Raw genomic sequence first — 17,591 nt, 5'->3', positions numbered from 1 at the left:
TTTTATGAGAATTGGACTGTTTGGTGGCTTAATTTTAAAGAGAAAGTGTTTAGAATTTATAAGAAAGAAAATAAAAAGAGAAGATATTAAGTCAAGAAACATTTAGAGACTAAAGAAAAAATCATTTTATGAAAGAGAGAAATATGTAAAATTAATCAAATTAAAATTAACTTGTTATATAAGCAAAAGTATTGTTTACAAGGAAAGAGAGTACCATATTTGAGTAAAATAATGAAAGAATTAAAAAATAAGGAAGGTAAGCAAATAAGACAGCAAGAAAGAATGTATGAAATAAAGAATATGTATTGAATTTATTTGTTAAAAGAGAAGAAAGCGCGTAAAACAAATTTATAAAGTGAAAAGGAAGATAATGAGTATTTAGAACAAAAAGTAACTGTGAAAGAACTGAATGAAATTCTAAAAGATATTAACATGAACTCTGCTACAGGACTGGACAGACCTGAGTATGGTATGTATAAAGAAATAGTGGCAAAAAATGTTTTTTTATAGAAGTTATGAATGAATGGTTTAGAAACTGGAACTAGAGATGTTCAGGAGTTATACAATTTATATTTAAAGGAAATAGTGGAGATAAAAAATTGGAGACCTATAACATCGAATAATATGGATTATAAAGTTTTTGTGAGAATAATAAAAAGGTTACAAAAATGGATAGATTATGTGACCAAAATGTATTTTGGAAGAAAAAGAAGTCAAGAGTTATGGATAATAAGAGAAATTATATAATAGAATATAGAAGTGAAGGTTTTGATAGGTGATATAACTAAAGCATATGATAATTCAATATAAATCATTATGGGGAATTTTGCAGGCATATAATATAAGCAAAAAATATTACAAGTAGTAAAATCTGTTCATGAAAGGAACTATGTGAAACGTAAATGGCTGGTTTGGGGAAGAAATAAAAATAGAATGTGGAATAAAGCAGGGCTGCCCAGCTAGTAGTATACATTTTCTCATTAGTTATGAATGTAACAAGAGTGAAGGAAATTTTAATAAAATATCAAATAGTTTCAGATACAAAATGATTAAGGAAGTACAATTGCCAATGTATAAGTATGCGGATGATATTGTATTAAAGTATGGATGGAAAAAGTAAATGGAGAAATTAAGTATAAATTAAAAAAATGGTTCAAGTATAAATAAGGAGAAAAGTAAAGGATTTTGTTTTGAAGGTATGGTAGGAGGGTGTTGAGTCAATGAAAAATCTATAGATATACTAGGAATAACATTTGGAAGGAATGAATACAAAGAACAGCAATGGGGTAATCTACTCTTGAGTAAAGGATGTAACTAATTTTTGGAAATTGTATAGATTTTCATATAGAAAAACACACATGTTAAACATCATGGTAATAGGAAAAATTGGTTGTTGCTAATATCTGATTCCGATTAAGTATGAAAAGGAACTAATGATGATTTATATTTTCTTTTATATGAGGCTCTAGAAAATCCAGTAGAGAGGGATTCTGTATATGAAAGAACAAGGAGGTTTGGGTTTAATAAACCCAATATTACATGCAACATCTTTAATTTTATATAAGGTATTAAAAGGAATTATGAAGGAAAATTAAAAACTTAACAGGAACAATACTATATTATAAATGCAAAAAATCGTGGGGAAAAATGGAAGTTAAAAAAATGAGTGAAAGCATTGTGAATTAAGAAATGAAAGAGTACCGAAACAAAATTATTTTATGGAAAATTTAAGAATGAAAAATAGAAAAGAATGGTACTTGAGTATTGTGAAAGCATTTTATTGTATTGATCCATGGAAATATTTAGAAATAGATGAGAAAAAAGCCATAGTGATGAGATATAACTATAAAAAGATTAAACAATGTAATGATTTTTATGGGGATAATCTGTTAGAAAATTGCTGGTTAAGGCAAATATGCCATACACAAAGAAGCAAGATAGAATATGTAATAAATGTGGAGAGTTTGACTACTGAGCATGTGTTTTTGAAATGTGAATAATTTGTAGAAAGAAATATGTAAAGCTAGGGTGAAAAGAAATTTGAACAAATAAATATGGGCATAATAGAATTTGGTTATTATGGTGCACGAAAACAAGGAAGAAGTGAAGAAAATGGACAGTGTAATAGTTTATGCTTCATGGACTATATGCAACAAGAGACTAAATTAAATTAAATAAAATAGAAATGGACTTTGACAAAGATTTTTGAAAAAATAATGTTTTGGTTGTGGACAAAAGAGTGGGGTGATGGCTTAAATTTAAGTTTATGATGTATGCAGATTTGTAAATAGACGTAAATGTAAATATGTAATATATATATCCAGAAACCCTATCTTTGATAGGTGCACTAGTTTTTTTTTTTAACATCCACCTGAAATGCCACCAACTCAAGCAATGGGACCACTCTCATCTCATGCCTCTGTACCGTTTAGATACCTGTTCTCCGGGAAAGTGCTAAAAATCATGAGGGGAGCTAGAGTCAGTCTTAGCCATATGAGCACAAGTCCTGCTAAAAAGAGTCATGACCCCAGCTTAAGAGGAGGGCCCTTTTGTTTTACAGTACTTTATCATTTGCAGCACATTTAACCCTGCCTCAGAAGTGCTTTTGTTTGCCGTCTCATCTTTTTATTTATTTATTTAACATTTAACTGGGAAAGTCAGACTTGGAACAAAGCCAATTTTTAGCGGAGGCCTGTGAAGAAATGCTCCAGACGCATGTCTTTGTAATGTGGGATGAAACCAGAGCACCTGAAGGAAACGCACACAAACGCAGGGAGAACATGTAGACTCCACACAGAAGGCACCCCAGCCAAAAATCGAACCAGGGAACCTCTTGCTGTGAGGCAGCAACGCTACCACTGTACCACTTGTCAGTGTATGGACCTCCCTCTTCAGCCCTGTTAACCTCACTGGAAAACTGTTTCACTGGCATTATTATCTAAGGCCCCCTAAGAAAGTTGTGCCTTTTGTCCTGAAGTTTAAACTACATAGTAGAAAAACATACCCAAATATAGTTTGAGCCATCTGCCCCTACTCCCTTTGTGTTCCTCACATGGAAAACAACCTTTTTGGTGGTAGTTACCTTGGAAGGAAAAATTTTTGAAATTCATTCCTTTAAGTGTAAAGAACTTTATTTTAATTGCCTTTCATAAGGATAAGGTTAACTTGGATTTTAACAGCTAACTGTGAAGCAGCCTTTCCATTTGCCAGCCCCCAAGTCCACAAGGTGGGGAGAGTATTTTACACTCCCTTTGTTTACAAACAATGGAGTTTGCTACAAATTACCTAGGATATAAGGAGAACTGAAACCACATCTCATGCTTTTTAGTAAAGAAGAGAAGAATGTAGTCATCACGGACTATATTGAAATGGTCACCTGACTAATTTTTGCTGCTAACTTTATGGCAAGAGACAGAAGAGTGATGTCAGTCCGCATTCTTCTAGAACCATTACAACTGCTCTGCCTTTACTAGAATGGGAAGTTGCCTTTTAGGTGGCTGTCTGGTCTTCTGTGCACACTTGTCAGGCACTAGCTTTTTTATTCAAAGGCAGGGGAGACTTTGACATATGTAGCCTTGACCAGGAAATTGGCCAACCTCCCAACAAAACAACCAAGCTTGGGAGTCTTTCAGTGGTAGACTGCTACAGTGATCCACATGAAAACCTATGGTATATTTACTGAAAAGTGGAGGGTTCAAGAAGGCTCATTGTTGCCATACAATTTCCCCCTCTTAATTTCTCTGTTTAGGATTTCTTGTCATCTAAGGGGTGGAGTATGTGGCAGTTCATTCCCCACGCCCAACATTACTTGTTCTCATTGTGAAGGTTTCTTTGGGGAACCAGGGAAGGTAGGCCATGGGAAGGCTTCTTGTAAAGTAGAGTATCTATGTAGGGATGGTACAAGAACTTTTACCTAAGGCTTCATTTGCAGGAAAGAAGTAAACATGGTGTGAACTGACATTTTCCTTTATACTGGGGACATGCTGGCATCTTGGAGGAGAAGTCGGACCATCTAGGGAGGGATGAACATTAAAGTTTGTGTGCAGCAAAGATCTTAAGGTTGGGACAGTAACAGTGGACCCACTTGGAACATCTTCTCTCTTCTTTATTAGCGAGTTTGTGCTTTTTGATAAGTTGAATTCTTTGAGTTTACTGCTGCAGAATGGTATCACTTGAGCAGGATATAGTAGGCTTCTGAGATAACTGGCCTAGCAAATTGCGTTTGGTGTAATGAGAATTTAAATTTCTGTTTTGCTTACCTTCAAGTGGATAAAATATTTGAATCACAAGAGATCATCAGTTTAGGTAAAACTGTCTTCCAGGGCTAAATTAGCAGCATAATACCAGGATATTAAGTTCTGATTTGGTAGAGCAAAGTGCATTAGGGAAGGTGGTGAATTACCGTACTTCAAAAATACCGGCATAGGACTCGACCAGTATCTTGAAAAGAAAATGAAATGCTTAAAAACAGGCTACGATGGGAATTTTCTCCATACAATCTTTTATTAAGATAAAAACATTCAAGATTAAGCACTTTCGTCTCACTGGAGACTTCATAATAATAGCACCGTTTAAAATGTCATATCCTTGTATAACATTCCGTAACGTGATCATCCTATAATTTAGCGAGACAGGGCACCAAAAATTAAAAATAATTACTTGCATACTATTTACCTTGTTAAAATTTGTGATGAAATGTTTTTAATAAAAAAAAAAAATTAATAAAATTACTAAAACCTTAACATTTATCACTAACTATGTATATATAAAAAAATCTTTAATAAATATTAAATATAATTTAGCTCGTTACTTTAAAGCAGGTTGCATTAAAATATTTTCATGTAACCCTGGTGGTGCTGCAGCATTTCATTTAAGCTGCCATAACAATTTTCTATATTTTTAAAGGTTCTCCCACAATCCACCCCTAAGTCCCCCCTTCCTTGTCTCATTGATCCCAAAATAGAATTTGCTTTTTTCTTTACGTATTGTTGCATGCTTAGGGAGAGCATTGCTAAAATTCTTCATTGAATTGTCATAGTTGTGCTCATATAGTCTCTTGATGCTCCTTCTGTTTTCCCAGTGTTACAGCTTTCACCTCCCAAACATTTTGCTAAATACAGAAGTCTGGATGTGGCACAATTCCCTACCCTAAAATGCACTTTAGAATCCATTTCATTCTTAAGGTTAATAGCATTTTCTCCCAAAATATATGGGCACTGCTTGCAAAAAACTCATTTTGATGTTACCGCTTTCTTACCACCCCCTTATATATGTTTTGGGTCTCTCCAAAAATGTATTAAAGTTAGATTGTCTTATTAATAAATATTGGCTTGCTTTCAAGAATTCTTTAAATATCTTTTATTCCCCTTCAGAGACTTCAATTTTCAAGAATAGTTTTTTTAAACTGTGGAGCAATCGTTCAGTCGACACAACACAGGCCTTTTCAGCCATATCAGCTTTATGTTGGACACATTTTTTATTTAGATGCCCCCAGAAACACTTTACTTCATTAGTCTTTAGCACTATTGCTTTGGGATATCTCCTTTCAATAAACATTATCTCCAGTTTGCTCATTTCTTCTTGTAAATCCTCAAAGGTGGAAGTCATTCTTGCCACCGTATTACTTTGACCTTTTACAAGATTCTGCTTAAATAAAAGGGGTGAAAATTTGTATATTGCCAAGTAGGAGTTACTCAATGTAGGTTTTATATAATTTTTTTTAAACCATTATCTGTTTGTTGTATATTCACATCTAAACATTTAGTAATTTAACAACTAAAAGTGAATTTAAAAAAAAATAATGGCATTGTGCAAGAATCCTTAGTAAATGGGGTTCTTGGGAGGGGGATAGGTTTCAGTTGCTTATCAATAAATACATAAAGGGATGAGTCTTAGAACCTTGAGCTGAAACAGTAGACCCAATAGGGAATGGTTAAAATTTTCTTATGTACTTTAGGGATACCAAAGATGGTGGATATAATAGGCTTTCACTATAAGAAATTTGTAAAGGCCTATACCATCAAAAGTCTGTAATTCTTGAATGCCTCCTGTGAGAACAAGTGAGACAACTCATTTGAGCATCCGGTTGTCTGTGTCCTGTTAGGATTACTTCCAGGAGCATCCAGAGTGCTGCCGCAGTTTGTCTTCCCTGCCTAGTGCTGTGTTCACTGTATCTCCTCACCAACTTTAACATAAATACAGCACTGAGCTGGGTCTGCAGTGCTTTTGTTGTGAGAGACTATGTGTTTCAGGTACAGATGATAAGTTACCATTTTCCAGTGATGGGAAGTGTTATCCTGTGACATTAAAAGATTAATGAGAAAAGGTGAGTTGCATGGCAGTGAAATATGAAATGTATTGACTCTATTCACCAGGAGTAAACTGCTAAGGAGGGCTGGAAGGAGTTTTCTTAGTTTACTCTTGACAATTTTAAGGCTAAAAACCAGGAGAATGTTATGGAGTTTTTATCGCTTATTTGGTTGTGAGAGGGATGCTGCAGAAGTGGTTTAAAAACCGTTTGTATGTAGAATATCTGCTGATTCATCTGGGCTATGATTATTTCATGATTTTTTTTTAACCAAACCTTCTAGCTCAGGTCTGTTTACAAGGGTGACCTGGGACAGTTTATGGTAAGTGACCTGCTTATAGAAAGAGAGTGTGTGTGTGTGGTGCATGCATGTGTGTGGAAATGGAGGCTGAGGGATTTGAACCCTGGCCTTACAGGATTAAGATCATAGACTTAACTCTTTGGAGCTGGCCTCTGGGCTGGTTACAGTGTCTGGGGAAGTGATAGGAGAGAGTCCTTCTTTTAATTCATAAGTAATAGTTTTGCTAGCAAACTAAACATTTTCAGTTGCTGCAATTGCATTGTTTAGAAGCCTTGGGTTCCTCTCATTTTTGCATAATTTAGAAAAATATTGGAACCTCTCTAACATTGTTTCCCTAAAAATCTCGAGGTTTGAATTGCAAAGTCCCGAGATAACAAAAAACTAAGACCAAAAGTACAGAAGAGTGAAAATCTAACATTGTTCTTTAAGCTTTTTATTTTTTTATTTTTTTTGGCCAGGCAGTAAGCCCGCCATACCCCTCAACCTGTATATACCAAATCTGAGATTGCCCTACCTCATATAGAAGGGAATGCTCCGAGAAATGGCCATCTTGGACTTTGTGCAGATTTTTTTGCCATTCATTCTCTACTTCTTGGGACTCAGCAGTGTGGGTCCCAAGATTTTAAATAGTTATTGTACGATTTCATAGTGATATGCTTGGTCTCTAAACTACATATGATGGTAAACTGCATCTGATGTTTAACGTCTGGAGTGAACTATTGATTTGTATTTCTCCTGATGGGGTCCTGTGTGGAGGGAAAATATTTCCAACAGATTTGTGAAGTATTGTGTAAAGTTAAGGTTATAGTGGCCAAATTAGGGTCATGTAAAGGTATTGAGAAGTGCCTTTTCAGCTCTTTATATTTGTGACTTTGATGTGAGGGTATGGGCTGACTTCAAACAAGTCTCCCTGAGAATAGTATAGTAGATTGTCATTTTAATGGCCTGATCATCACCAACATGGGGACTCTATGCTCCAGACCAGAAGTGTATCCCTCACTGGTAAGATCAGACCATAAACTAATCTCACTGGATATTCACATCCCAACCCCACCCCATGCCCAGAAAACCACAGTGAAAAACTTCTCTAAAGCAAATTTCACACTCCTCAAAACCGAGGTGGAATCCTTCAAAGACCTCGGGCCTGTGGATAATACGGCCCAGACTGCAAAATCCTTTATAAATGCATTCTGTGAACACCTTCAGGAATGCATGGATCATGCAATCCCAAATAAAACCAAGACCCAATCCTCCAAAGGCAGACGTCCTGTCTGGTGGACCCCAGCCATAAACAAACTATACAATAGAAGGAGGAAGCTACTACATGATAGAGCAAAATCCCAAAAAGGGAAGGCATCTCTGATCAGTATTGGCAAAAAATTACGGGCACTCATAAAATCGTCTAAGGCCAGCTTCGAGAGAAAAATTGCACAGGACACTAAGGATAATCACAAGGCTTTCTTTAGTTATGTTAGGAACCTGGGTGGGAATTCCCAGATATGCTCAGAATTGGTCCAAAATGACAAAAAATGCACCGAACCCACAGACATTGCCAACATCCTAGCTGACAGGTTCAGCACAACCCCCCCCCCCCACCAAAAGGGCTAATATCTATCCCAGCAGAGTGCTGCCCCCCTGACATCTCAGATGCTCAGGTAAGAGCTGCCCTCTCCAAAGCAAGAAACACAGCATCAATGGGACCAGACGGTGTCCCGGGCTGCGTCCTACATGAACTCCAAGAAGAGCTAAACCCAAACCTAAAACTACTGTTCAGTCTCAGCCTTACTACAGGATATGTACCCAAAGAGTGGCGTACAGCAACAGTGGTCCCTCTCCACAAAGGTGGTGCCTCAACGGATCCTGGAAACTATCGCCCATAAGTCTCACTAGCTTGGTCTGCAAAGCTATGGAAAGGATCATCATGGACCTTATAAATAAAGATATTGGGGACCTACAGACACTGGATCCTACCCAGTTCGGCTTTAAGGGCAGATCCTGCCTCTTAAACCTGGTCAATTTCTTTGAAACAGTCACCAAGGCCATTGACAAGGGGAAGGTGGTCCACACAGCCTACCTGGACCTCGCAAAAGCCTTCGATACAATACCCCACTCGGGCATTATAGATAAGCTCACCAGCTTAAATATAAACCCCTATGTCACTAGATGGGTTGCAAACTGGCTCAAGGACAGAACCCACATGGTTAGAATAGCTGGAGCCATGTCGGACTCCAAACCAGTTACAAGTGGCATCCCACAAGGCTCAGTCCTGGGACCTCTCTTGTTCGGTATATATTTTTCGGAGGTACAGGCCAACATGGAAGGACTGTGGCTGACCAAGTTCGCAGATGACTGCAAACTGGGCGCCATAATAGACTCTCCAGCCGACACAAGCATCCTCCAAAAGGGCCTCATAGAAACAGGCAACTGGTGCCAGAGCCATGGCCTCGAGCTAAACGCCAAAAAGTGTATAGTCATCCCCTTTGGCAAAAACAAAGTGCCCACAAATTACCACATAGGTGGTAATCTATTAAGTACAGAAGAAGTAATTAGGGACCTGGGGACCCAAGTTGATAGCAATCTCTCATTTGACAACCACGTGGCCAAAGTGGTTAGAAAAACATTTGATATAGCCCACCTAATCATGAAGGGATTCACATCTAGATCAGGGGAGGTCATCGTGGCTCTTTACTCATCCCTCATCAGGCCCATAATTGAGTACAATGCCCTTTTGGGATGTACCTTACCAGACACCTGCAGCAACTGGAAAGACCCCAAAAGTACCTCACCAAGAGGATCAAGGGGCTCAAACAGATGCCGTATGCTGCCCGGTTAAAGAAACTCCAGCTCTACTCAGTGGCATACCGCCTGCTCAGAGGCGATCTGTGCCTGACGTATAAAGCCATGTCCAACCCGGAATTAATGGACATGCTGCACCTCAGAAAATCCAAATCCCATCGAGCTACGTGCTCGAGGGACTTGAACCTCAGCACTGAAATAAATAGGACATGCTGGAGGGACAGATTCATAACCCAGAGGCTCCCTAAAATCCCAGTCCAGGTTAGGCAGAGTCCCTCATTGACTCTCTTCAAGAGGAATCTTGATGAGTGGATGGGAGATTGTAGGTTTACCCCGGGTATCACTTCTGTCACTGTTAGACAGAGGCACAGTATACTAACCTCGAAAAAGGGCATAGCAAAATTAATTTAAAATGGGTGGCGAAAGCCATACACACTCTGGCTAGGCTTATAAATGCCGTAGGGCAGATAGCCTAGTATGAACCTATGAAAATACTGTAATTTTTTTATTGGCCTTTTGTTTGGCTATGCTGCAGCAGAGCGCAGGAGGTTTAGGAAGAATGGTTGTGTAGACAAGAGGGAATTAGTTAAATCAGTAAAGCATTTAATGTTTATGCTTAGAAAAATTAATTTTTTACTTTTTGAAAACTATCAATCTTTCTTGTACTGGAAAATGATTGTTTTTCTGTTTTTTTAGACCAAGAGCTGCGGAATGTCATTGATAAATTAGCCCAATTTGTGGCTCGAAATGGGCCCGATTTTGAGAATATGACCATGGAAAAACAAAAGGACAACCCTAAGTTTTCATTCCTGTTTGGTGGAGAGTTTTATACCTATTACAAGTACAAGCTGGCAGTTGAGCAGCAACAATGTAAGTTATTTCATTCATGTGTACTAAACTAGGTGATTGCAATACTCAAAGGAATGTCTATTACAAACCATGCAAAGTAGAAACTGTTGTTGTATTCCATATGCTGCCCCCCCCAGGTGGTTTATGCAGGTTTGCATCTTACATATGTCATTTGTTAATTTTAAATAACTTTTATTTAGTATATACTTTATTCTGTTTTTCCTAAATTAATTTTAGCTTTTAAAATCAGCAATACAACTTCAGTAATTCAGATGCAGATCAGAGGTAAATTGGTCAGGTACCAACAAATGACAGGCATCAAACAAAAAGTAGCAATCAACCTTAAAAGCAACAAGCAAAGAATGTCTATGAACACAAAACAAAAAAATGTACCAGTTAACTGTAAATTCCTTTGGGTCAGTTACCATTTATCCATACTTTTGAGTTTTTTGTAGTTTTGCACCATTTAAGATATCTGTGCATTTGGAATTTCTTTACATTGTAAAAAAATAAAACTAAATGTTTTTCTCATTCCTATATAATCTTGTACATAGGTTGTCTGCTGATGCTACACTAATTTTAACTTAAAATTTTCACATCCATGGATGCCCTTGGTATCTTTCCACTGTACTCTTCAAATGTATATATGCTTGTTTTCTTTTAAGGTTTCTGTATTATTGTATGTTCAAATTTGGGTTTAGTGTAACTTACAATGATTTCAGCATTTCTGATTTCTTAGACTTTATGCATCTTTGTATACAACCTACCAATTGGTTGATACATTTAGAAAAACTCAAGGCTTGGGGTACCAATGTACCCTGGTCTTCATATAAATTTATAGTTTTAATCATCGGCATATTATCCTCCAGTGCCTAAATGATTACATTTTTTCAAGTTCATTTGCAGACATGCCTTGTCTGCAGTATATGTAATCAATGTATCCATTTTCAGATCATCTGCAAATAGACTGAACACCTCAGATGAATAAGATAGGTCTGAAAGATATAATCTAAACAAGTGTGGGCTCAGACCAGAGCCCTATGGGGCACTGACAGTAACCAATAATTTCACCTGCCCAAGTTGTAATCCATTTTATCAAGAGTATATCTGTACCTAGTTGTTCTAATTTATTTTTTTAACCCCTTCACTTGTGACATAGACAAATTCACATTTATATGAAAGTAATCAAGCCATATTAAGTTCAAATTTACAAACATTATATGTTGCATTATTGCTCTGTACCATACAACCAAAGCAGCATTACATAAATTGTTCAATTCATTCCTTCTCTTAAAAACTCCTACAGCCTCCAAACCATTTTTTTGCATGTCTTGCTCCCACAATTTCCATTTTTTCTATGTTATTTACTCCTACCTTTTCTAAAGATTCCACTTCCTGTTTTTTTACCTCTGTTACAATTTTCATTACTTTAAGTATAGTTGATTTTAGACTTTGATTTCCCTTTTATAGTAATTGCTTTTTTGGCAGCCACCAGAATTAAATTTAACAAAACCTTAGTATGTCTAGTTAATGCAGATCATATTTTACGGCTCCATAAAAATGTTATGGCTCAATGAAACCATTTTCTTAGTTGCACTCATCTGCTAACCCAGAATTCCTGACAGAGTTCTCTGTAGAGAATTTAAGTCTGCCACCTCATTACCCTTTGAGAACATGTGCTTCAACTTCTTCCCCATTATACCCGAAATAATTGCCGTCTACCTGAGGGGCAATTCTTTGGAGTCTGCTTGGGGTGTAAAAGCATTTATGTAAACATTTCCAGGCAAAATTCCTAACTCTTCTAGATTTTGTTGCATAGCTGGTATTCATGCATATGCCCTCCCATTGTTTCTTTGTGAATTTCTTATCTAATCTGTCTTCCCAATTTTTTCTAACATTGTCTGATTCTTATAGTTATCATGCAGTCTTTTATATGCCCTACTAATTATTACTTTAACAGCTTCTGTTCTAGATTCAGTTAAAAACTCAACCAGCGCAGGTTTTTAATTTATGATTCCCCTATCCCCTTTTCGTTGTCCATATTCTGATGTCAGTCCTCGATAGGGAAGGCAATCACTAGCTTGCAATCCAAATATCTTCTTGTCTTCTTCCTGTTCTTCCAGTTGTGTTAACTTCCCTGTCTCATTATTTGTTCCTCGCACTTTGTTACTTTGCCTGCTTCCTCCTGTAAATTCCAGTCCCCTCTGTGCGTTCTCTATACCCATAATTGCAATCATCTGTATTGGAAGTATCTCCTTTTTCACTTCCTGTGGTAGCTTATTTCTTAGCATACTTTCTGCTATGTTATGACTATAATATTTTATGTGACTGTTATTCTGCTTGAGGATCTGCATCCAAAAATTCCACTCGTTCCTTAATTTTTGAATTACCCCCCCCAACTTCGTCATCATCCCTTTCCACCTTGAATTGTAGCTTTCTGCTTGTATTGTGTATAAGAGCCTTAACTGTGTAGCTCTAAAATATCCAGTTTATGCAACTTGACTCTTGTCATCTCCCCCTGCCAGATAAAGTCCTTCAGCACATTGTTACAATCCACAACTTCTGCTATGGTTTAATAGAAATAGGCCTGACCTGTGTATAAAACTAAACTGACTAAAAATATTTTTGCACTGCTTGTATCTTGCTATCCACATTCATAGGCAAGAGCTTCCAGCTTTTGTATTATCTCTTGTGTAGTCTCTTCCCACCTATCCTTTGCCATAATACTGAATCATTTTTATTCCATATCTCCTAAATTCTTTGCTTCATCATACTCCCATAAATATGGGTATTGCTGGACCAATTCATGTCAAGAGTACTTAGTTTACAGCTGTTAATTTTATATCCTGAAAAAATCTGGAACAGTCTCAAAGTTCCACAACCCTGAAAAGTCATTTTCTGGTTTTATCAAGTATCATCTGCAAGTAAAGCCAGCTTTTCTTGACTGCCATACCAATTGTATCTTTGAGTATTAGATTTTCTTATTTTCTTCAGCAGTGGTTCGAAATAAAACTCAAATTCTGTTTGAGCACATGAACCATTCTCTTTCCCTTTTGTTATTTATCAGAGAGGAACCCCCCACTTCAGTTTTTGCCTCCAGTCCCTCGTATATCTTTCTAAAAAGTCTTTTTATCAGGGAATGGAAATGCTGCTATTGCTGTACTCAGAATCCCAGTTTACTCTGTTGAATGTCTTCTCTGCATCGAGACCCAGCAACAACAGTGGTATTTTCTTGTATTCTTCCATGTGGGTCGTCATTGTTCTGTTAATGTTGTCAAATGTTTGCCTCCCCGCCACAAAACCACATTGTTCCATATCTCAGTATTGGCATCACCTTTGCCTTTCTTTAATCTGTTATAGACAAACACTTTATAATCATGGTTTAGGGTCAAAATGGGCCTATATGAAGCTGAGTCTGATGGACCTTTACAATCTTTTGGCATTGCAGCTACATCCACTTTCTTCCGGGATATTTGTGCTTCTTTTATAATGCTGCTAAACAAAACCTTCCAGATCATTTTCTGGTTCCATCAAGTACAAAGTAATATCTGCAAATAAAACCAACTTTTCTGGAACACCAAACCAGTTATATCCTTGAATTTCTGATTCCCTTATTTTCTTTGTCAATGGTTCTAAATAAAACACAAATAAACTGGAAAGAGGACACCCCTGACTGTTTTTCTCTGTTCAGACACAGCTTATCAGAGCGAAACCCCCTCACTTAGATTTTTACCTCTGAGCCTTCTTATATCTTTATATTTAATCTCTTTTTGTGTTAGGAAATGTAAATGTTTTCATTGTCCTACTCTTAAAATCCCAACTTAGTCTTGTTGAATGCTTTCTCTGCATCAAGACTCACCAGTAACAGAGGTATTTTCTTGCATTTTGCTTCCTCTGCATCATCATTGTTCTGTTAATGTTGTCAAATGTTTGCCTCAAAATAGCACATTGATATTTATCCATCAGTTTTGGCATAACCTTTACTATTCTTTTAGCCATTATAGACATAACCGCTTTGTAGTCATGGCTTAAAATTGAAATGGCCCTACATGAAACTGGATCTGATTGGTCTTTACTGTCTTTTAGGTATTGAAGCCACCACAGCTTTTTTTTTCCCTAAACAGATCTTTATCACTTTATTCCTCCTAGCTTCCAAACTTCCACCAGAATGCCATCTGTTATTGGAGACTTTCTTGCTGATTGGTTATATATCACCATTTTTATCTTTTCTATGCTTGTGTTAACTATTAATTGTTGAGCCTTGTCTACATCTAGCCCTGGCATATTTGTCTTCTGTTAATGTTTCCATTGCTGTTTTCACTTTATTTTCCCACTTCTGTAGACAAATTTTCATAAAAAATGTGAAATATGTAATATCTGTACAGGATCTCTGGTTATTTTTCTTGTTATAGATGCCAGAGTTCGACAACCCTTTTCTGCCTTCTGTTGCTTAAGTTTTTGTGGAAAGTTTTTTTGTGCTCTGAATTTATCAACCCCCCCCCCCCAAAAAAAAAGAAAGTTGCTTTAACAGTAATCTTTCTAAATTCAAGCACATTATCCAGGTTCTGTCTTGCCATTTCTTTACAGTTGTGCCTCTTCTTGCTCTTTGAGGTTCCTCTTATTCTGTAATACTTAACCTTTGTCCACTCTTCAAATAATTCTTGTTAATTGTATCTCGTTCTTTTGTTTCTACCCTATTTTAAAGTTCACTTACTTTTTATCCCAATCACTGGATTTAACTTCTGGAGTACTTTCTGTCTTCCCTAATAACTCCTGAATAACTTCTACTACCCATTCATTATATTCCTCTATTTTTTAACAGGTGGGTGGGGCAGTGCCAATGTCTCATCCTTACTTCATCACCTTCCATTTGTATCTTTGTAATTATTGGTGCATGATCTGAAATGTGTGTGTCTGAGTTCTCAGTTAAATGCACATGTTCCTGTGAAATTTAGTATCTGATGTCTCTCTCATTCCTCCTCATGGTTGGGTTATGTATCCGACTTGCCGCATTTTTACAGATTAGGGTCCCAGTCTTCAGCTCCTCCCACTTCCCATAATGCACTATACTTTGCCTAACTACCTCCGATCTCATTTGCCGCCAGGAGTGACAGACGTGGATTCTTGAGTCTCAAGTGTTTTTTGTGATATTGGCGGTAGGAGTTCTACGTTTGTCTCTGATCTTCTCTGATAAGTGCCTTTTTTTCCTTTTCCTCCCCTTTTGTAGCAATGCAGGGTTAGAATCTTTCCTTTCTTCTCCTGTTGGGCTTTGCCCGCGCTTTTCTCTGTCTACTCTTTTTTAGCCATTTTTAGGCTTGTTTTTTCTGGTGGTGGTGGTGGTAAAAATTATGAAGGAACTCTGACTCTCTGGTGGCGATCATGCCAGTGCAGGACTTCAAGAAGGTCCCCCCCCCCCCCCCCGACTGATAACTCTTTTTCATCTTTGTCTAATTCTTCCATTAGGCTTATCTCCCACTGCACAGAGGGTGCCTCATGGGCAGCTGGCTCAGGCATTAAAGACGTGCCTGGATGAGGCTTTGTAATTTCATGGAACCCTTTAAGGCGTCCGTTGTCAATGCTCCATTTGATGAGTCCTTTTCGGACCATCTGTCAAACAGACCCTAACCCACTGTGAGCAGGAGGGGAAAGACCTTGTGTGTCATCAGGGTCCAGTTTTCAATTCCTTGGCGCACTTCTTCTAGAAACCAGAGCAATAGAAAGAGAACCTGGTTCCAGAAATCTCAGGGGTCTTCCCAGTATCAGCCCAGGGTATCCCACTTGTAGAGGCAGAGGAGGAGGTTTCAATGGGAAGTGCCGCCCCAGGGGTAGAGGGGATCCACAGAATCAGGGCTTCAGAGATCCTTTCTGTGATTGTCCTTATCAGCCCTTCTAAAGCACTGCCTGACTTCTAATCTCTGGAGGGAATTGGAGGTAGTTTTTTGTCTGCACCTTACCGCCTGGACTGATATAACGCAAAACAAATGGGTACTGAAGATTTATATCCAGAGGTTATTATCCCTTTTCTTCCTCCTCCAGAGAGGTCAAAGAGACTCCCCGATGTTCCACCCTGTCAGGGGACGTAATCTGTAGCAGATATTCTAAATCTGTTTCAAAAAAAGAATCATCCCAAGATGTTTTGACAAAACAAAACGGATTCAGAACTTACGATTGCTTCATTTTAGTGCCAAAGAAAAGCGAAGACCTGAGATCCATTTTGAATCTAAGCAAATCTAATTTGCTCATAAAGAAGGCAAATTTCCGAATGGTTCCAGTCCATTCTATCACTACTGCGGAAGGATGATTGGATATGATCAGTGGACTTAAAGGGTGCGTACTATCACCTCAAAATAGATGCTCCATAAGTCATTTGCGCTTCTTGCTGAAATACTGTCACTTTCAAGTCAGAGCTCTGCCCTTTGGACTCACCACAGTGCTCAGGGTGTTTACCAAATGTGTGGCAGTAGTCACAGCTCACCTGAGACTGCAACGATTGCGGATGTTTCCATATCTGGACAACTAGTTCTTCACTGCCCCAACCAGGTATCAACTACTCCAGGCCAGTGATTACTACTTCAACTTTGCCATCCATCTGGGTATCGCTATAAACCTGACAAAGTAAAACCCATCCCAGTTCAAAGCTTAGGATTTATCGAAGCTTCCTTGGCCACAGGGAACCAGATTGCAACTCTACCCACTCGTGTTCAGACGATGAGAGGTCATGTTTGAGCTGTCTTAAACCAGTCTTCCCCACCGGCAAGGCTGATACTTCAGACTTCTGGATCTGTGACCGCTTCCCATTCTCTTGGGTATTTTATGCGAGTGCTTCAGTGTACCCTGACTGCTCAATGGTCTATTCTCTACCAGCCCCTATCTGCTCTTGTCAAGTTGAATTTGGTTTGCAGAAAGCATCTTCAATGGTGGCTGCTGTCAGACGACCTGACGATTGATAGACCTTGCCTCTTTCCTTAACCCTCAGCTACAGTGACGACTGATGCTTTCCATTTGGGGTGGGGAGGGGGGCAGTTCAAAGTCACACATAGAGATCACGTTGCATATTGGTGTTCTGGAGATGAGAGCAGTTGTCATCATGCTGCAAGCCTTTCAGGACATTCTCCCTTTAGCAACTATTGGGATTCTCACAGACATGTCAGTGGTGTGGTATGTCAACAAACAAGGAGGAACTCGCTCTTACCCATTGTGCAGAGAGGCCATGAGGATCTGGGAATGGGCAATGTCTTTGGACTGTTTTCTACTTGCATCTCGCATACCGGGGTGATTCAGCGTTCTGGCATTCTGACCCCTTACAAGTGGTCCCTCCAACCATCAGTAACTGACTTG

At 38.2% G+C, this 17,591-nt stretch overlaps 1 protein-coding gene across 1 annotated transcript in view; it reads left to right on the top strand.

Annotated features, from left to right (window-relative positions):
- Positions 1-17,591, top strand: part of LOC122787847 (calcium homeostasis endoplasmic reticulum protein-like) — a 177,385-nt gene that overhangs the window by 41,289 nt on the left and 118,505 nt on the right. Inside the window, exon 2 of the mRNA XM_044054763.1 lies at positions 10,101-10,274. Coding sequence (XP_043910698.1) covers positions 10,101-10,274 — 174 coding nt within the window. The remainder of the gene's footprint in view (positions 1-10,100; positions 10,275-17,591) is intronic.

This window comes from Protopterus annectens, chromosome 13.part0 (assembly GCF_019279795.1).
Source record: "Protopterus annectens isolate FY-2018-M chromosome 13.part0, PAN1.0, whole genome shotgun sequence".
Lineage (NCBI taxonomy): Eukaryota > Metazoa > Chordata > Ceratodontiformes > Protopteridae > Protopterus > Protopterus annectens.
This window is presented reverse-complemented; position numbering and strand designations above follow the sequence as displayed.